Source organism: Narcine bancroftii, chromosome 1 (assembly GCF_036971445.1).
Source record: "Narcine bancroftii isolate sNarBan1 chromosome 1, sNarBan1.hap1, whole genome shotgun sequence".
Taxonomy (NCBI): Eukaryota; Metazoa; Chordata; class Chondrichthyes; order Torpediniformes; family Narcinidae; genus Narcine; species Narcine bancroftii.
This window is the reverse complement of record NC_091469.1, coordinates 4,737,811-4,759,953: the sequence shown is the minus strand read 5'-3', so window position 1 is coordinate 4,759,953 and position 22,143 is coordinate 4,737,811. Positions and strand designations below refer to the sequence as shown.

Sequence of the window (22,143 nt, the reverse complement as noted above, 5' to 3'; positions counted from 1 at the left end):
TTGAGGGCAGTGTACTTGCCCACAGCCGGGGAGTGGTTGATGAGGTCGTCCTTCTTCGCTGTCATGTCTTGGTCCAGCGCACTCATGATATGAATAAAACATTGTGGCGTCCGCAGAGATGCTGCGAAGCTAGAATTGCGCTTCCGCTTGCCCGAACCACGTTCTCGGACGGTGAGTCCAAAAGGGGGGAAGCTTGATGGAGACAGCATTAACCTCTGTTGAATCCATGTTACTTGAATCCAGAAAAACGTCTGGGCTCGTCAGAGTCACCACTATGGCGGTGTGAGCAGTATAAGAAGCACAGCCACCATGTTGAGGGTCGTTATCGACTGTTTTATTTGAATCTGGCGTGTGCCCCTTTAAGGGCAGCGTTGGTTCGGTCACCACATTGCCTGGGGTGCGCGCCGCACGGGAGTTTGACTGAGTAAGAAGCCCCCGATGACGCCAGCTTCCCAGGGCTGCCCTGCCAAGCGGGGCCGGTTCACCCTGAGCGACTGCACCGCCACAGTACCATAGAAGTTATAAAATGAGAAATGGCTCCTTCAAATGAACAGTTTTAAGTAGAATCTAATTAATATTCACATGAAAGGTAATAAACTGTTAATGTTATAGTTTAAGCTATTTATTTGTGACTATTTGATGATTTCAGTCATAGGCTCTTTGCTTTCCCACCATTCCAAGTGTAATGTTTCACTGGCTGAAGTTTCAGAGAAACTAGCCAATTAAGAGTATCTGTTCCTGTTTTTAAGTTTATTGCATCTCATCCACAATCATTCTATATCAGCATAGCACTTCTACCCCCTTTCTTTCTCATATACTTATTTAATTTACCCTGGAATAGTCATCTCTTCAGAGTTAGGGTTAGCTACAGCAAGTTCTAGATATTCAGTACTCTCCCACTCACCAGAATTCTCTTTTGTATTTACTAGTGACTATGATGTATTCATTGCACCAGGTTTTACAGTGCCCTCTATAATGTTTGGGAAAAAGACACCTTTTTCCTTTATTTGCCCTTGTGCTCCACAGTTTTAAATTTGTAATCAAACAATTCACATGTAATTACAGTGCACATTCCAGATTTTATTCAAGATCATGAAGTATTTTACAGACAGTAGTCATTGATATATCCACACCTTCCTCCCGAAGAGTGTATCTGATCTGTCAGACATACTTTTGGGGATTTTTCTTCATTGTGATGAGAATTTTTCTGACATCAGCAGTGGAGGTCTTCCTTGGAATGCCAGTCCCTTTGCGATTAGTGAACTCACCCGTACACTCTTTCTTCTTAAAAATGTTCCAAACAATTGATTTTGGTAATCCTAAGATTTGGGCAATGTCTCTCACGGTTTTATTCTTGATTTTCAGCCTCATACTGGCTTCTTTCACTTACATTGGCATAACTCTGGTCCTCATGTTTAAAAATGACAACTAAAACTCCAAAGGTGATCAAAAACTTAGAAGCAAGCCTAACTCTCTTATACCTGGGCAGAGCACAGGGGGAAATGAAATTTAAAAAGTGTCTGTCCCAAACATTATGGAGGGCATTGTAGATGCAATACAGAAACAGATAGATCTAGGTTTGGAAAATGAGGAGTATTCCAATAGATCAATTCACCCTCATAGGGTAGGGATATTGGGCATGGAGCTGCTGCAACTGGAAGAGAATGATTAGGCCATGCACAAATAAAATGAGGATGGGAATTTCAGACTGTAATACTGCCTCGATGAAACTTTTTTTTTTAATTGCAATAATAAACAAAAGTAAAAGTAAACTTGGCGTACCTACTTCAAAGACAGAATCGTGCATAATAGACAATTCACCTGCAAGGACAGGTGACAGAACAAAATCAAAACTCGTCTTTCACCTGCCATTACCCCCACCCCCAACAAATGGAAGGCAAAAATGGAATTGCCCCATTTGATGTCAACATACCTGTCCAAATGTAGAATATAGGAAAACTGGAATCTCAGCCACAGTCATCGCCAGGGCTTGGATAATGGATGCCCCATCTGTTCTCCTCAATGCCATTGCACACAAAGATTAAATGCTCCTGTATGTCTGCAGAGTAAGCATCTGGTTGCTGATATTTTATGCAGTCAGTTACCAAGGATTGGCAAACTGAAATGGCTGGGGCAAGGGTAGGCTACTGTGGTAACTTCTCATTGCATCTCCATATTCTGCAGTGGAAACCCAGTGTATGGGAGGTGGCGATAATCACAGAAGCCATGGACCCACAGGCCCACTCTGCAGCTTCCTTCCAATTTCAGCAGTTCGACAGTTGAATTACAGAGTTCCAATCAGATTTGTCACCCTAGCCTCAGTGCCTTAATCACTTCAAGATATGCCTTCAAGATTAAAAAAAAGTAATGATTAAAATGGAGTGATAAACTGAGAGCACAAAAACCCCACTTCAAAGGCATGCAGTTTTCAGTCTCCAACTTACTGCTAAAGAAAATGTACTTTGCTCTCTGTATGGTTTACAAGGGTGAGAAAAAGATGCAACTTATTCAGAAATGCAACAGGATACTTGAATATTACTCCATCCTATCCATGAACTTATACCCTCCCCACCAAAACAAACACAGACTCAAAAATCCCAGGTCTCAAGTTCTCCCATCTGGGCAAAGACAGAGAAGAAGAATGAAAATTTGCCAACAGCCTAATAATGATTATGCTTGTAATTTGTATTTACACCCAAAAGAGGGCCATTCACCTCATTACATCTTTGTACCAGTGATCTAAATTTTATCTCTCTACCTCAGGATCCTGATTCAAGTACAGTACTATTTTTCCTTTAAAGAGACAACTATCTGCAATCAGTCTCTGCTGTTGAGTGCTGTTAACAACTTTACAAAATGCTGGAGTTGTTTTTTTTAAAATGTAGTTTCTCTTCCTGGACTCAGAGCTCTACCTTTTCCTATTCATACTTGGGCAAAAACAATGTTAATATTCTCTTAAATTATCTGCTTTCTCTGCAGTACAGAAATGTGTTGTGTCAGTGTCAAAAATCTACATCAAACTAACAAAGTACACAAAAATGCTCAAGAAAATCAGTAGGTCACGCAGCATCAATAGAAAGCAACAGGCAAGTGTCATTTTAGGCCTAAGCCCTTCTTCAGGTATGTTGAGAAACAGGCAGATGTCTGAATAAGAAGGTGGGGGAAGGAAAGGAACACAGGCTAGCCTGTGATAGATGGATATAGGTGGGAAGGGGAAGAAATGAGAAGCAATGGGAAATGGGCAGAGGGCTGAGAAAGATAATCTCTGATAGGAGAAAGGAAGGGAAGAAGCAACAGGAATGGAGCCACAGATGAGGTAAAATGAGGAAATGAGGGGAGTGGGTTACAGGAAATTGGAGAAGTTGATATCAACACCGTCTGCTTGGAGACTGCAGAGATGGAATACAAGGTGTTGTTTCTCCAATGTACTTGCGACCTCAGCTGAGCAGTATACAAGGCCATGATCAGATTTGCCAGTATGGCAATGAGGTGTGGAATTGAAGTGGCTGGCCACTGGGACAACCTTGGACCTTCTGAGTTTCTCCAGCACTTTTGTGTACTACACTAGACTCCAGTGTTTGCAAGCTTATTTTCTCCAAATTAACAAATCTTTACCATTCATTCTCTATCATGTGGGCTGCATACAGTAATTATATGATATTCTATGTATATTTATATCCAAGATTAAGATATAATTTAATTTCAATACAATTATGATTCTAGTTTTTCTTTCATTGAGACATAGCTGGCACTACATTTATAAATGATCAAAATTTGCTCAGACTAAAATGAATTAGAATTTGGATTTCATTTACAAGAAAAAGCTGTCACTAAGAATGTTTAACCTATAGTCAATAGTATTCAAGATAACAAAATATGCATCAGCAGACAACACTAACCAATAGATTAGATAACAAAATGAATTGCTACACTTGTCACCTGCAGCATACCTTCAAAAGTTACAAGGAAGTTTGAGAATGAATAGAATGTCAGTCTTCATCACAATTCATGGAGATAGGAACAAAAAGGCAAAGGTCTAACTATCAGGAAAGCAGATACAATTATTTATTACTCAATATATTGCATATTATGGCTTGTTTGACAAAATAATGAGTTCAGAATGTTGTCGATTTGGAAGTGGTTACATCGAAGGTTGGGGGCAAAAAGTGGCACAGATCTGAGAGTTCATGGAAGGATTTGAAAAATAATGGAATGGTCAGTGACTAAATATAACAACAATGTCATTAACCTTGACTGGACACTTAAATCTCACTAGTCCTATCCCAGTGCACCTGCAAGGACTTCTGTTGACCCATAAACTTTACCAATTTTCTCAAGCTAATAGTCTTCCTGAGCCTTACCTAACCCAGTGTTATGATGTATTCATACTCAGATATTTTAATGTGAAATCAGTCATTTCACAACCCTCCACAACACTGATCTATGAAAAAACTACAATTTTTAAAGTTAACATTCCTATCACGGTTCACAAATTAGCTGCATGTTCTCCAAGATAAAATTTACTAAAAAATTCAACTTAGACCATTCCAAAACTGACTGATTCAGTATTTCAAATTTTACTGTCAAGTAAGGAAATACCCAGACATCCAATTACAAAGTCCATATCTGCCTGATTTGATTTCAGCAAAGCATCTTTTCTATTTTAAAAAAAGATGTTGCACAAATGAAGGGTACATAGAATTGCTAAATGCACTCAATTATTCTTTACGGAAAACTGAATTAACATTTGGTAATGGGAGGGGGATATTATTCAAGTAAAAATCAACACATACAGAAATAGAATAACCTCCTTTTATGCTGTTCTCCTCTTCTGACATCTTTGTACAAGAAATTCACCATGGATTTAACACAGGATAATACAAGCAAAATGTGGAGTAAATCTTTAAAATACAGCTGACCAATTACCAGAGTACAAAGGTGAAAATCAACAGCGGCACTACCATGCGCAAGATGAAATACTTTTTTGAAATTACTTAGTCAAGTACAAATCAGGAAAGAAGATTTCCAATATCCATAGTTGCTATTTCAAAGGAATAGTGACAATTTTTTTTTAAACTACAACCCTCCAATCCAACATTATATTCACATTTTCCAATTTTCTATAGTGGAAAAAAGGCTTTGTTTGTAATATGAAAAACTGTTCTGACTCAATGGGCCATAACTTGTGCCTCCTCTTTTGGAGTCATCACAAAGAAAGATCATTTGTCAACAGTTACATGTTTAAATTGGTTAAAACTAGATAACAATATAGAGGCTCAGGGTCAGTCACTAACAAGGTTTAAAGTAACATGTTGTTGAAATAATGCAAAGAATGACCCAAAGAACATTTCCTTAGTATAGAATACCTGAGGCAAAGCAGGAGGCTCACTGCCCACAAACATACCAGACATCTTCGACCTCAGCGATGGAGAAATTCAGATCATGGTTTGATACAGAATAAATGTTAGATCCTATTAAGAAAAATAAAATAAGGTTATCAAGTGTAACAACTTCTGACTTTAACACTGAAACACAAGAACTGAATATAAAGAAATGAGATGCCAAGTCAAAATTTGAAGATGAAATTCCAATAATACTTAAACAAATCAGCTCTGGATTTGGGTTATTGCTCTCTGGTGGAGCTATACTGCTGTAATTTAATAAGGTTGCTCAAATTACATGCTGAGCAACGAGAAGCAAATATCAACTATTCCATGACATTGTAAAAGGGCAACTACTTTCAATTCATTATCATTTGCTTTGCAAGATGCACTTCTCACCTCAAATGTTTCTTTCCCAATCTTTAACACTTTTTGGCAAAAAACAGACAATTCTATGTTAGTGTCTTTCAGTTGTCATTCTGCTCCTTCATCAAACTGCTCTCACCTGAACTCTGTCCCCCACAATCCCTCAACCAAGCATCTAATTACAAAGTCCATATCTGCCTGATTTGATTTCAGCAAAGCATCTTTTCTATTTTAAAAAAGATGTTGCACAAATGAAGGTTACATGGAATTGCTAAATGCACTAAATTATTCTTCACAGAAAACTGAATTAACATTTGGTAATGGAAGGGGGGATATTATTCAAGTAAAAATCAACACATACAGAAATAGAATAACCTCCTTCTATGCTGTTCCACAGCTGTTCTTTTTGCTTCTTGTGTTCACCACCTACCCTCCTAGAATCTGGAACATGCAAAAGGTCAGTATGATAGAAAAGAGTTAACCATGAATTTTCCCACATTTATTTTGACTTTATGAAGTAATTTTCCCAAAGCAATGTCATAAAGATATGGCGTAGTCAGAATAACCAATTGCTTCATGTTCTTTTACTAGGATTTTGACAGAAAGAGAAAATAAAGAGGCAGCTTGTAAGGCTGGTGTCAGCAGATTTTATTTCTTCTGATGTAAGTTAGCTTTTTATCAAAGTTTTCAAAAAAAAATTTAATTTTGTAGGTTTGCAAGTCTGAAAGTCTCATATATTTTGTTTTGTCAAGGCAAAGAATTAGAGAACCAAACTACTCTGTGTGCATCTTGTACAGAGCAAACATGCTGAGGAAGAACTCAAGTGATTTACATATTGTTATAAATAGCTCCAAAGGCAAGTCTGAATAATGATAACAAGTTTATTGTCACATACAGGTACATTCAAAAATTTACATATCCACCAAAATTCTTATTTGCTGCAGATGAACAGGTACTTAGTTTAAAAAAAGCTACAAAAACAACTTTGAAAGCTACATTAGTATACTTAATTGAATTAAAAAGAGATAAAAATATTTTGTTATCCTAGTGAAAATAAAAATCGTTAGCAAACTCTGATCAGAGCAATAAGCAAAGGCTCACGAGCCCAACAGCTGTTGGAAAGCTCTTGAACCTCAAGGTGTTGGTCTTCAGACTCTGTACCTTCTGACTGAAGGTAGCAGTAAGATGTTGTAACCAGGATGATGGGGATCCTTTATGGTGTTGGCTGCCTTCTTGGAGCTCCTGGAAATAGGTGATCCCAACTACCTACCCAGCAACTCAATAACTATCAGGTACATACCATATATTCTTTAAAGTGCACCATTTTCTGATGGTACTTTGTTGGCAAAGCCGCACTATACCGACCATCTTATTCTTAATACAAGTATGTCATTTTAACGAAAAAGATAGCTGCAATCTACTTCAGTGCACTTTACCACACCAAATAATACAATACAAATGAATTTTTTTGTTATTACATAGTTACTAAACTTTAAAATTACTTTGAGTCATCTAGAGATTAATGGGTGGCATCAGATTACATCACAGGTACAAAACACCTGTACAAAAACCTAACTCCTGGGAATTTGATACCCACATGAGCAGACGTTTTTATGTGCAGGTGAAACCCTGCAATCATGTAACACATCTGCTGACGGTACTTTTGATACTGAGCAGAATATATTCCTTACTTTAAGCTTGCCTACCATAGTCAATCATCCATTGTATTTTAACCTGTTATCTGTTCAAGGCATTGGGCATCCAGAAACAAGGAACTCCCAGGTGGCCAATCAAATTATATAATAATCTCAAAACAAAACACCACACAAAAGGGATGCATTTTACCGAAAACTACTTCAGGACTTGGGAGAAATGGGAATGGAAGAATAACTATTGCCCATTCAGATTTTTAATATACTATCATTTAGTGACATAGAAACAGAAAATGCTGAAAGCACTCAGCAGATCAGGCAGCACCTCTGGAACGAGAAACAGAGCTCAGAGTAAGGAAAGTGAGAAAACAAGATTGTCTTAAGTTGTGAAGCAAGGATAGATGGGCAGGGGGAATAACTAATAGGGTGGTGCCAAGATTGCTGATAATAGATCAAAGAATTAGAGAGAGAAAAAACAATTGAAAGGACAAGCAAAAGCTGCACAAAAGCAGACAATAGTTGTTACTGAAGCCTGAGAATGTTGGAAATCCCAGCAGATCTGTCTGGAGAGAGAAAAACTAAGCAAAGACCAAATAAGAAACAGAAACCACTAAAGTGAACAAGAATAAAGAGGCAACCATAGATAGCAAAGAAGAACAGAGTTCTGGATGAGAAATGACAACAGTTTCTGTAAATCACATTTTTCTTTTTAAAATATTTTTATTGAGTTTAACATACAAATCCTACATACAAAGTCTTTCTAATTAACAAATAACAGATCATGCCATATACATATCTCAAATTGATATGAATGTAAATTGAAAATCTATCCATATTTGTTTATTTAACAATAATTCTTAAAAAATAATTATGAATAGAAAATAAGTAAAACCACATTAGACTATCCCTTGATCTAAAAAGGTAAATTCTACCTAATTTAATGATACATGACATATTAAACAAATTAATCTAAAAATGGAATAAAAAGAAAAAAAAGAAAACAAAAACACCTAAAGGTAACCTTGATTAGAGGGAGTGGATAGATTAGATGTAAATCACATTTTAATGTGCCTCAGTCATTAAGAGTCACTACATAAATGCACGTGGATGAAAGTAAGACAAGTCAATGATAATACTTAAAGTGCAAAAGGAATCCTTTAAGGGCAATTATTTAACTCTCCATCAACATCACTAAAAAAATTGCTCCCTGTCCTGATGCACAGTCTCGATCCAAAAAAAAAATCAACCTTTTGCTTCCACAAATCCTGTTTGAGCTCTTGAGTTTTTCCAGTGTTGTGCTTTGGTTCAAAATTCCAGCATCTGCGTAAACTTTAGTCTTTACTAATAAAATAACCCAGCTGCCAAATTTTCAGCATCACAACAGAGACTGCACTTCAAAAAGATTTAATTGACTGTTCTCTTTGGCTTGGCTTCGCGGACGAAGATTTATGGAGGGGGTAAAAAGTCCATGTCAGCTGCAGGCTCGTTTGTGGCTGACAAGCCCGATGCGGGACAGGCAGACACGATTGCAGCGGTTGCAAGGGAAAATTGGTTGGTTGGGGTTGGGTGTTGGGTTTTTCCTCCTTTGCCTTTTGTCAGTGAGGTGGGCTCTGCGGTCTTCTTCAAAGGAGGCTGCTGCCCGCCAAACTGTGCGGCGCCAAGATGCACGGTTTGAGGCGTTATCAGCCTTAATTGACTGTAAAATGCTCTCAATTACCTCAAATCATGAAAGACCCCTTTTAATTGCAACATTCCCACTGAACTTAATCCAGTGCCTGATACTTATGCCCAACATGGCACCCAATTCACAACTAATATCCTAATGGCACTCAAGCTACTGCCATTGGCCATCTTGCTAATAGTAATGTGGAGATCTGGCATTTCAACAGTGAAGAGGGGATTTAACTAGTCATCTTGGGACGACTCTGGAAGAGGAGGAGCAAGGGACTCAGGAGAGCTGTGATGTTAGAACCCAACTTGAGGTGAGTGCATTAAAAAGAGTGGAGGGCCAGTCAAGGGTTAAATAGAACGGTAATTGATGGGAGAAGTAATAAAGATAAGAGGCAGTGACAAATAAAAAGAGGGGTAGCTCAAGCAGAGCAGCTATTGTGTGGGTGGCCCAGTGTAGGAGTAGGACTTAGAGACTTTGACGAGTTGAGGATGAACTGGTTTTCAGCAAGGCCAAGCGAGATCTTTAATTTTAAATTAGAAAGAGCTAATGGAGCCAACAGCTAAGCCAGAGGAATGCTCAAAGTGTGGCCGTTTCCCTCAACAATAAGTATACAGTTATGGGTGGTGGGGGAAATGATCTACCAGGGACAAGTCATCTGGTTACAACTGGCACAGAGGCTGGACCCTTGGCTCAGAAGGGAAGTGGGGGGAGGAGAGCTATGATGATTGGGGACTCATTGGTTAGGTGAGTGGATAGGAGGTTCTGTGAGCAAGATAGAGGCTCCAGGGTGATCTGCTCCCTCCCAGGTGCCAGGGATGTTTCTGATCAAGTTCACAGCATTCTGGAGGGGGAAGGCAAACAGCCAGATGTCATGGTCCACATGGGGGCCAATGACATAGATAGGAGTAGTGATGAGGTCCTGAAGAGGGAGAATAGGGAGTTAGGCAAGAAGTTAAAAAGCCTGGTAATCTTAGGATTGCTGCCTGTGCCACGCTCCATAGAGAGTAGGAATAGGAAGTTGTGGCAGATGAGTGCATGGCTGAAAAGTTGGTGCAGTTGGCAGGGGTTCTGATTTGTGAACGATTGGACCTGTACAAAAACAACAGGCTGTACCTGAACTGGAAAGGGACCAATATCCTGCCAGGCAGGTTTGCTAGAGCTGTTGGGGAGGGTTTAAACTAGTTTGGCTGGGGAGTGGAAACCAGAATATGAGTGCAGAGAATAGGGAGGAAGGTCAAACATTATGAGTTTCTGACTAAGGATAGGCATAAATGTAGCTCATTAGTGGAGATGAAATGTGTCTATTTCAACACTAGGAGGATTGGGAATTAAAGATGAACTTAGAGCATGGATCAGTGCGTGGAACTATGATGTTGTGGGCATTACAGAGATGGCTGGAAGAAGGGCAGGATTGGCTGATGCTGGTACCAGGGTTTAGGCGTTTTAAAAGGAATAGGATGGGAGGTGAGGGGGTGGGGAGAGCATTACTGGTCAGGGATAGTATCACAGCTATAGAAAGGGTGGATGCTACAGATGGAGTGTCTACTGAGACAGTGTGGGTGGAAGTCAGAAATAGGAAGAGCAATAACTGTATTAGGAGTAGTCCCAAACAGCCCTCGGGACACCGAGGAGCAGATAAGCAGGCGGATTTTGGAATGATGCAGGAAATTCAAGGTTGTAGTTGTGGGTGATTTCAACTTCCCTAATATTGACTGGAAATTCCCAACTGCAAAAGGGATAGATGAGGCTGAATTTGTCAGGTGTGTGACAAGATATGTGCCAGTGAGAGGAGAGAGAACATACTGCATCTTATTATGGGTAGTGTACTTGATTAGGTGGGAGACCTCTCAGCGGGTGAGAATTTGTCAGGCGTGTGACAAGATGATATGTGCCGGCGAGAGGAGAGAGACCATACTGCATCTTATTATGGGTTGTGTACTTGATTAGGTGGTGGACCTCTCAGTGGGCGAGAATTTGTCAGGTGTGTGACAAGATAATATGTGCCGGCGAGAGGAGAGAGATCATACTGCATCTTATTATGGGTAGTGTACTTGATTAGGTGGCGGACCTCTCAGTGGGTAAGAATTTTGGTGAGAATAACCACAACTCCCTGAGCTTTAGCATAGCTATGGACAAGGATAATATCAGGCAAAATGGGGAAGTGTTTAATTGGGGAAGGGATAATTTTGATGGGACAAGGCAGGAATTAGCGAGAGTAAATTGGAAAAACAGTTGCTCAAGGGTGAAAGCACAGAACTAATGTGGAGAAAGTTTATGGATTATTTGAATTGAGTTCAGAATAGGTTTGTCCCATTGGGACAGGGAAAAGATGGCCAGAAAAGGGAACCGTGGTTGACGAAGGAGGTGAGGCAGCTAGTCAAGGAAGAAGAAAGCATACATTAGATATAGGAAGCAGGAAACAGGAAGGGCTCATGAGAAGTATATGGTAGCCAGGAAGGAGCTTAAGAAAGGACTTAGGAGAGGTTGAAGGGCGTACGAGAAGCCCTTGGCGTGTAGAATTAAGGAGAATCCAAGGCATTCTTTCCTTTCTTTTTAAAATATTGTTATTGAGTTTAACATATTAATCCTACTTCCAAACTCTAATAAAGCAAAAAAGCATGTCATATCATAAAAATATCATAAATTAACATAAATGCAAGTCAAATCCATCCATATTTATTGATTTAACATTATTTCTTAAAAATAATTCTGAATAGAAACCAATTGTGTTACATTATACCAAGCCTTGGTCATAACACAGTAATATCTGTCTGATGTGATAATATGATCTAGAACAATCAGAATTAAACCTGTATATTGTTATGAGCCCAGAGGACCCCAAAACCCAGTAGCAATAGATATTCACCAAGATAAATGGTTACTTAAACAAAAGTTGCTTTTATCTTTAAACATGAAAACAGAATCACACTTTAACTTATCACTATTGACTTAACTAACCTAATTTAACACCCTTCTAATTCTAAGCACACATGTATGTAATGTGTGTGTAAGTTCAGAAAAGTTATTTGATTCACAGTCCAATCTCACTTCTCATTCCTCCAAGTATTATGGTTGCAGTCAATTCTTATACTGTGCACAAAATTTAACATTTATAAAGTTCACCAGGCTTTGGTGCTTGAAAGGTAAATGGTTACCGCTCAGGAAGGTTCTTGTCAATTTTCAGAGAGAGATTCCTTTTTTAATCAGCCACTTCATTGACTTGCTGAAGAAACTTGCCCCCTCAAGGTTCTCTAGATGATAACCTCCTTCTTTCAGGTCACCACAGAGTTCCTTTTTGTTTCTCCTATTTCAAGTGAAACATTAGTCAGCCAGTCCTCTCTTCTTGCATGAACCACAAGGGCTTTGATCAGGCTGAATTAAGCACTCACAACCCGTCTTCCAAATGGAGTTTTCCACAAGCTTGCCAGCTTGTCCTCTTCCAGTCCAAGATGCTGCTACTGACTGTATCACTGCAGAACTGATCGCTCTGTGTGTGTGTGTGTGTGTGTGTGTGTGTGTGTGTGTGTGTGTGTGTGTGTGTGTGTGTGTGTCTCACACACAGAGATAAAGCCTGTTTTACTCTTTGCTTGCAAAACCACACGACCCTTCTAGAACAGCAAGTTCCACTCCAGACAGAATGTGACTATGACAAGCTCTTTCATCTGTTGCCTTTTTGTAAACAACAACCATTAGTGAAGTCTCTTGGGCACTCTCCAAAGCTTCTGCAAAGGTTCTGGCACCAATGTGTCTAGCATTAGCAGACCTCCAGTATTTTAAATAAGATCTGTTTTAAAGTATTTATATGTGACCTACACTAAAAACCCTGCCCAAATTTACCTCCCAAAAATATATCTATATTCTGTCATATTATACTTAAAAACTTCTTTTGATAAATATCTACTTCATTTGGGAAATATCTCCCAATAAAAATACTCTGGGATCCTTCAAAATTTGCATCTTCAAAACTCATCCAATAAAATACTTGTATGCTTCCAAAACCTATCAACCTTTTCACATTGCCAGACTGCATGCAGAAGGATCCTACTTCTTTATTACATCTAAAACATTGATCAGAGCAATTCGAATGAAGTGCATGTAATTTGTATGAAGGATCCTACTTTATTACATCGAAAACATTGATCAGAGCAATTCGAATGAAGTGCATGTAATTTGTATGGAGTATAATTGATGTAAAAAATTAAATTGTATCATTTGATATCTAACATTAATTGTATTAGTTACACCTTCATAGCATAATTTTGACCATATTTCCTGAATCTGTATATTTAAATCTTTTTCCCCATCTGGATTTAGATTTAAATAAATCCTTTTTCTGAATAGTCTCTTGTAATTTGATAAACATATTAGTAATAAATCTTTCAATAAACTTATCTGTTATTAGATATTCAAATGGACTTTGTTCTGGTAATTTAAAATTTCTCCCTAATTTTCTTTTTAAATATGATCTAAGTTGATAATAAGAAAAAGTAGTGTTTATGTGGTATATTATATTTATCTTTCAATTTGTCAAAAGTCAAAATAAAAACAGACCCCAAAAACCAATCCTATTTCTTTTTAATTCCACAATTATACCAAACATCAAAATAATGATTATTAATCGTAAAAGGAATTAAAGGATTTTGATTTAATACAATTTTAGCCAACTGATAATTTTTCATTCCCCTTTCTACATGTACTTAAAGTATGGAATGGAGCACGTGCTTCAAATATGGTGAATCTAATTTTCCTTTTAATAATCCCTTAATGATCCCTCATGCCATTTATATAAAATATGTTCAGAATTACTTTCTCCTATTTTACTCATTTCAATTTTCACCCATGTAATCTTTTCATCAGACAAGATAACAAAAATCTAAGTTGAGCTGCTTTATAATTTTTTTAATTAGGCAATCAAAGTCCCTCTTGATCAAATTTCCAAGAGGAGTCTTAATAGAGATCTACAAGTTTATGAGAGGCATAGATAAGAGTGGACAGCCAGCACCTGTTTCCCAGGGCAGGAATAGCAAACACCAGAGAACATGTGTACAAAGTTTAGGTGCCTGGAATTCCTTGCCAAGGATGGCAGTGGAGGCTGAAACATTAGGGGCATTTAAGAGACTCTGAGACAGGCACATGGATGGAAGAAAAATAGAGGGTTACACGGTAGGAAAGGTTTAATTTTTTTTATATAAAAGGAATATGGTTCGGCACAGCATCAAGGGCCAAAGGGCCTGTACTGTGCTGTGGTGTTCCATGTTGCTCCTCATCTGATCAATTAGATGAGATTCCCATACAGTACAAATACAGATCAGCAGTTGCAAAATAGGGATTAAGATGCAGAATTTTAAAAGCAGTATAGTCAATAGTTAGCATATTCTGAGCCATTTTGCATACTTTGCAATAAAAGGCCATTTGAGTGTTATGCAATGTTCTGATTACATTTCCAGTGAAGTTTCAAATCCCACTGCAGAGATTTAAGATGTACAGCCCAGTAACAGACCCGTCAGTGCACCATGTCTGTGCAGACCTTTTCGCCCATCTACACATCCCATTTGGCCATGTTAAGTCTGTATCCTTCCAAATTTTACCAATCAAGTCTTTGCCTAATGACTTTTAACTATAGTAATAGAATCCAGTTCCACCAATCCTTCTAGCAGCATGTTCCAAATATGAACTACTTTGTTAAAATTTCCCCTCAAATCCCAATTAAAATTTCTCTTCTCACCTCAAACCTATGGTTTCTGATACCCATAGCACAGAAAAATATGAACACAAAAATTCCAAGCTGATGCCCAGAGCTGAACTGACAGAGTGAAGCAATACTGAAGAATCCAAAGTAAAATTTGGAAGACAAGTGTTATCTCTGGTGTCCTGGCCAATATTCCTCTCAAAGGACACCAAATAAATTGATCAATATGCACAGCTATATCTTAGAGCTTGCCTCTGAAGCCATTGCTTATAATCAAAGATCATTTTTCCACTCTTGTGGATTCTGAGGTAGCTAGTGAGATTAATGCAAGAACTGCAGACTCTTCCACAGATGGGGAAGAAAATCCCCAAATAGGTAGGTGGCTGGGTAAGTTATGATGCACTTTTTCCATTGCTTACACAGGGCTTCTATATGCTTATAAACCATGTCCAAGGGTACTCAATGCCATTCTGAATCCTCCCTCCATAGCTTAAATAGGTAAGGGCCAGAAATTCCAAAGGATCAATGCTGCATTTCAAGGAGAATTTAAGCACATCCTTGAATAATTTCCTATGTCCACCTGGTAATCTCTACTCATGCACAGGTCAGAAATGAACTTGGCTTCGTGCAAGCAGGAGGTTCCATTTCCAAGGTTTCCTCAATGCTATTTTGAAGGATAGTCACTTGTTGGCTGTGTAGTTATTTGAATATTCCAAGGTCAAGGACACTTCAAGTACATGTCTATTTTGAAAATGTAAATAGACCAAGGACAGCATAAATGCACCAAGAATGAGAAATTACAGTTTTGTGAAGAAGCCCAAGATATTAGGGCTGTTTTCTCCAGAGAAAGTTTTTTTAAAAATATTACAGAGAACTGATAGGAGTGAACCAAGATTATCAATTTGGTTGGAAGTCGATCATTAAGGTTTATTAATAATTAAAAATGCAAAGAAATAGGCTAAGAACAAAAATCTTCATTACCAACTTAGGTGGAGACTACTGCATTTTAATTATAAAAAACAGCAAATAGGGAGGAAGGAGGGAATGGGATTAGACTCATACAGTATGGCAACTGGTCCTTCAACATACAGAATCCGCAACAATCATCAAAAGCCCAGTTCTTTATTTATCCCATTTTATTCTTCCTACTTGTTCCACACTCTACCACTCGCCTTCATATTAGAAGAAAATTAACTAACCTGCATGTTTTTGGGATGTGGGAGTAAACCAAAACACCTGGGTAAAATCCATGTGACACATCAGGAACGTGCAAGCTCCACAGAGATAAGGATTGAACCAGGGTCACAGGTTTTGTGATGCTGCCATAATTGTGCCAGTTCTGGATCAGCTGATTAATTCTGAAGCACTTCATTTTGACTCTAATCTTTTAGATTTTATTAGAAGCTCATTTAACAAGACTGAAAAAAATGATCAGTAATGTCAACCTCTCATCTCAGGTTGCAATCTGTCCAGAAATCTTACATAACAAAACCCAAGAGTACTGACAAAGTCCTACCACGTTAGGGGGACTGAGGCACCAAACCAAGAACCTGTTCGCTAAAAAGGCAGATATAAAATAGCTGACGACAAACAATAACTTTTAATTTTTGCCTAATCTAAATACATCTATCAAAAATACATCAATTGACATAAAACAAGATATCCTGACAGATTGAAAGACCCAAATAAATGCAAATTCTCTCAAGGCCATCAAACAACATCTGATCAGAAAATGATGTCAACAAAAGATACACAAAATCAGAAAGTGTTCCATCCACAAATGTAGCTGATATTCAAGAATCACAATACTGTTCAACAATGTGGCAAACAAACCTAGATTTTGGTAATTACAAACATTTTAAGGGCCTATCTTATTGGTGGAGACAGAGCCACGACTGGCGCGACTGATCAGTCGCGGCAACTTGGGAGACCAAAAAGTGGCTTGTGCTCTCACCAAGGTGACACCAGGGCAACGTCCAAGACATCTCCAGACAAGGAGACAACCAATTCGCCCAGCAGTCGCGGCGACGTCTCAGAGACATCTCTACAATGTCGCCGATAGGTCGCCACAGGTCTCCGCAAAGTTGCGGAGACGTCGTGGTGACTTCTCCCTGTCTATATATACCTAGAACTACAACTAAATCTATCATTCGCTTTTCAGACGTCAGACAGTCAAGAACTCTTACCATGGACATCTGCAATGAGACTGTTATGCTGTTGGAGCAGGATCCCTACCTGGAGGATGAGCAGAAGGAGGCCTTGGCCCTCGTGCTGATAGCTCTGGCCGTGAACAAGGCAAAGGCTAGGGCCAGAAAGGGTGTCAGGAAGGCAAAGACAGTGTGGGTACGTGAGTGGCTCCTACAATGGCAACACCATGGCTGGTACGAGAAGCTGATGAAACACCTAGAAGGGGATGAGAGGTCCTTCAAGAATTTCTTGAGTCTGAATCCAGAGATGTTTAGGAAGCTGTTGGCTCACCTTACTCCCAGGATCCAGAAGCAAGACATTAACTTCAGGAAGGCCCTGCCCCCTGATTTGAACGTTGACATCACTCTGAGGTTCCTTGCTACAGGAAACTCCTACAAGAGCCTGTCCTATGGCTTCCGTGTGGCTCCAAACACCATTGTCAGTATTGTCGCAGAGGTGTGCCAAGCCATCTATGATGAGTATCATGAGAGGGCCATCAAATGTCCATCTACACCAAAGGAGTGGAAGGAAGTGGCCAAGGGTTTTCTGAGAATTGGAACTTCCATCACGTCTGTGGTGCACTGGATGGGAAGCATGTCAGAATTCTTGAACCTCCAGGGTCAGGCAGTGTCTACCACAACTACAAAGGCTACTTTTCCATCATCATGCTGGTGTTGGTAGATGCTAACTATAAGTTCATGTACCTCAACATGGGGACTCCTGGGGCTGACTCAGATGCTGGCATCTTCAGGGACTGCAGTTTGTTCAAGGCACTGGATAAAGGTCAAGCCAACCTGCCACCTCCTGAACTCTTTTCTGGTGGAGATCAAGATGTCTCCTACTTCTTGGTTGGTGACGATGCATTCGCCCTGAGGACACGGATGATGAAGCCCTACTCCAAGCGCCAGATGACCCATGCAGAGAGAATCAACGACAGGCTGTCCAGGTCCAGGCTTATTGTGGAGAACAGCTTTGGCATCTTGACAAACAGGTGTGCAGCACTTTATTTATTTATTTATTCATTCCTGCCACACAGACAGTCATATTTGCCAGATTGTAAACACAGCAAATACAATGACTTTAATTTTACTTCTATTTTTTTCTTTCCGGATTCAGATGCTTCCACACCATGATGATGATGCACCCAAAGACGATTAAAAGGTGGTCTTTGCTACCTGTACACTCCACAACATGATGACAGACCTCAGACGACAGAGAGAACCCACACACCCATGAAGTTGCTCCTGGAGAGTGGAGACAACACATCAACCAGTTGGAGGGGATGCAGAGAAGAGGAAGTAACATGCTATCTGTTGCCAAGAACCAGAGAGTACCTGACCCAGTACTACTCTGGGGTTGGAGCTGTCCCTGGTAAGACAAGATGGTGGGGCCTCTTCCAAGGCAGTACAAGGAGCAGCAGCAGGAACAAGTACCAGATGATGAAGACCTTGATTGGGATGTACCTGTGACTTGGACCAGGAGTAAAGGTGTCTTGATGATGCCAGCACGCGCTCAGTCAAGTGGTCTCTAAGTCAAGCAGCATCGTGGAGACGTTACCGCAACATCTCCTCAGTCTCCTTGGTCTCCAGCAGGTCTCGGAGACCTCTCCCAACTCACGGACAAAATTAGTCTCCACGACGTCGCGGCAACTGATGGAGACGTCGCGGCAACTGATGGAGACGTCGCGGCAACTGATGGAGTCGTCGCGGCAACTGATGGAGACGTCGCGGCAACTGATGGAGACGTCGCGGCAACTGATGGAGACGTCGCGGCAACTGATGGAGACGTCGCGGCAACTGATGGAGACGTCGCGGCAACTGATGGAGACGTCGCGGCAACTGATGGAGACGTCGCGGCAACTGATGGAGACGTCGCGGCAACTGATGGAGACGTCGCGGCAACTGATGGAGACGTCGCGGCAACTGATGGAGACGTCGCGGCAACTGATGGAGACGTCGCGGCAACTGATGGAGACGTCGCGGCAACTGATGGAGACGTCGCGGCAACTGATGGAGACGTCGCGGCAACTGATGGAGACGTCGCGGCAACTGATGGAGACGTCGCGGCAACTGATGGAGACGTCGCGGCAACTGATGGAGACGTCGCGGCAACTGATGGAGACGTCGCGGCAACTGATGGAGACGTCGCGGCAACTGATGGAGACGTCGCGGCAACTGATGGAGACGTCGCGGCAACTGATGGAGACGTCGCGGCAACTGATGGAGACGTCGCGGCAACTGATGGAGACGTCGCGGCAACTGATGGAGACGTCGCGGCAACTGATGGAGACGTCGCGGCAACTGATGGAGACGTCGCGGCAACTGATGGAGACGTCGCGGCAACTGATGGAGACGTCGCGGCAACTGATGAAGACGTCGCGGCAACTGATGGAGACGTCGCGGCAACTGATGGAGACGTCGCGGCAACTGATGGAGACGTCGCGGCAACTGATGGAGACGTCGCGGCAACTGATGGAGACGTCGCGGCAACTGATGGAGATGCCTCCAAGACCTGCTGGAAACTGGAAAAAGTCTCAAAAAAAAACTAACTAACATGTTTGAATTTCCCGCGACTCTCCAGAGACCCATCTAATCTCCGCAACCAGCGGAGACGCGAGTCACCACCTAGTCTCCAGGCCAATGAGATAGGCCCCTTACTGCACAGAAATAAAACTTGCAGATTTAGTAGTCCATTTCACAACTAATGCTCCATGGAAACATTTTCCCAGCATATTTTAAATAAATGAAGCTTCTGCAGTAACTGAAAAGGCAGCACTGTCAATGTTGCAGACCCAGGAAGAGCAGAGGAGCACTCCTCCACATGTTCTACCATACAGCTGTCCCCCCTGGCATTCTGTACAAGTTTAAATTGCCTGTAGAATGGGGACGAGCATCAAAGATCCTCCAAAGTCTATGCTCACGATGGGGGCACTCAAGTTCAACTGCCTAGACTTCAAGATTTGTGGTCTCTGAGGAAGCAGATCAGGACAAGACACTAGAGTTGGAGACCCTGCTGAGAAAGAGAAGCCTTGGAAGACCCTACAGAGAAGGAAACTACAGCAGTAGACCAGCCCCAGGCTTGCAGCTCAGCAGCCATGGGTCTCTTGAGGATTCAGGTTGCTGGCAACTGGCATCTCGAAACCAGGCATCAGATCCAGGATCTGTGAAGATATAACTGCAAGCAGGAATCTTCAGGAGTTCAGAACCAAGGACTGAGGTGAAACTTTGAAAGCCTCAAGCTTGGGTTCACTGCCAGAAAGGACAGGAGGCAACAACATCAGAGGAGGCAGCAAGTCTCCAAAGGGTCTCTCTTTCACTACTCTTTATTTTCTCAGTAGTGGCATCATATAAATAGGATCTCTTTTTGTGTCTTAGAGGCCAAACAAAGGAAATACTTTCTTGTATATTATGGACACAACAAAGAGAATCTTGAATCTTTCATTCATTTTGCCTTTATATACCAGTCTTTTGTTCATTCACCATAACCACTTCAGATGACGAGTTCCACATTCGCATTACCAAAATATACATTTTACACATATTAAAATTTAAAAGTCACATAAAATCTGCAGACACTGCAAATCCAAAATAAAAACATGAGAAATACTCAACAGATCAAGCAGCATTTGCAAAGAGAGTGATAATGTCATTGACGAGTCCTGACCTGATCAGCATTTTGAGTATTTTCTACTTTCATTTCTAGCTTTCAAACAGTTGACCTCAACAGTTGCAGAAGTGAAGGAACAACCAGGCATACCAAGCATTACCTTCACATCTAGAGATCATCATGAATAATGACAAATTAAGCTTTAGGAAGGGGGCTGTTCACTCCTGCTGCAAGCTCGCTGGTGGCTGACAAGGCCAATGCGGGACAGATATGCCTGGTCGCAGCCGCTGCAAGGGAAATTCTCTTCTGGGTTTGGCGCTACTGTGTTATGGGTCTTCCTCCACTTCCTTTTGTCCTCAAGGCCAGTCCTGCATGCATTCTCGAAGGGGGTGGCAAACTGGTGAATGGTGTGCCGCCAAGGCCACGTGATCAGAGGTGAAAGCAGCCCACTGGCGATGGTCAATGTGAAGGCACCAAGGGATTTCGTCAGAGTCCTTATACCTCCTTTTCGGAGCCCCTCTGTCATGGTGGCCAGTGGAGAGTTCGCCATACAGCATAATCTTGGACAGGCAAACATCTCTAGGATGGAGGATCTAGAGATCAACACCCACATAACTGACTTGAAAACTACCAATCAACATCCAAACACAAATCACTATTTTAAAGTGCAGGACACAGAAATGCTGGAGAAACTCTGCAGGTCACGCAGCATCCATAGAAATCAAAACGCAATCGACGTTTCGGGCCCGAGCCCTTCTCCTTTTGGTTTCTATGGATACTGCGTGTGACCTGCTGAGTTTCGCCAGGACTTCAGGGCACCGCACTGGACCCCAGCATCGGCGGGTGGCCTGTTTTATCACAACCACCTCCCACCCTGATGAAACATCAACCTCACATCAAACAATGAAGAAAGACTTCATTTTGTTTGCAAGTGGTTCATGTCTTAAGATGCAAACTGTCGGACCTGCTCTATGTCTATCAGATGGGGCGTATCTACCTCAAAAGATACATTTAAATTCACAATTCTAAATGCAGAGAGCTTTATCAGTAATCAGAATTATTTGTACTGCTTTCCCTGCTAGTTGTCACTCACCAACCTTGACTGCTTCCCCTCGCTTTCTATGGCCGTAGAGGACAACTTCGAGCGCTTAACCTGCTCACCGGAAGTCCCACAGTCTGACAGCCCGATGCACCAATGCACTGGCCGAGACGCAGCATGACGAACTCACTGGAACCAATGAAAGTGGCTCGGGGGCGGAAACTGCCCTGAAAGCACATTTGGTTGCAAGACCAGACGGACAAAGTTCGTTCAGCGTCATTAATTTAAGGCGGGCTCAGGATGCTGATTGGTGCAAAATATCATTGATTGGCAGCTGATTGAACCAACGCATCCGGAAGAAATAGAGATTGGACCATCCGTTAAATTTTTGAGAAATCCCAATTTGAATAGGTTGAATTATTTCGAATATTCAGAAATCCTCTACAGTTCTAGACATTTTTTTTAATCTATAGTTATGGACTAAATGGGAAACTATTTATAAAGAAGAAAGTAAAGAGAACAGGCAGGGGATTGAGCAATGCTTCAAAAAT

At 41.0% G+C, this 22,143-nt stretch overlaps 1 protein-coding gene across 15 annotated transcripts in view; it reads right to left on the bottom strand.

Moving 5' to 3' along the window:
• miga2 (mitoguardin 2) overlaps positions 1 to 21,806 on the bottom strand; it is an 84,634-nt gene extending 62,828 nt beyond the window's left edge. Inside the window, exons 1-4 of one of the 15 annotated variants that reach the window (XM_069919436.1) lie at positions 21,647 to 21,804; positions 6,109 to 6,188; positions 5,367 to 5,471; positions 1,934 to 2,346 (exon numbers count right to left, since the gene is read on the bottom strand). In XM_069919436.1, coding sequence (XP_069775537.1) covers positions 1,934 to 2,029 — 96 coding nt within the window. In that variant the 5' untranslated portion in view covers positions 2,030 to 2,346; positions 5,367 to 5,471; positions 6,109 to 6,188; positions 21,647 to 21,804. Of the gene's footprint in view, positions 1 to 1,933; positions 2,347 to 5,366; positions 5,472 to 6,108; positions 6,189 to 21,646 lie in introns of all 15 variants that reach the window. The other 14 variants (XM_069919480.1, XM_069919456.1, XM_069919447.1 and 11 more) reach the window with 14 other exon arrangements.
• Between the last annotated feature and the right edge of the window lie 337 nt (positions 21,807 to 22,143).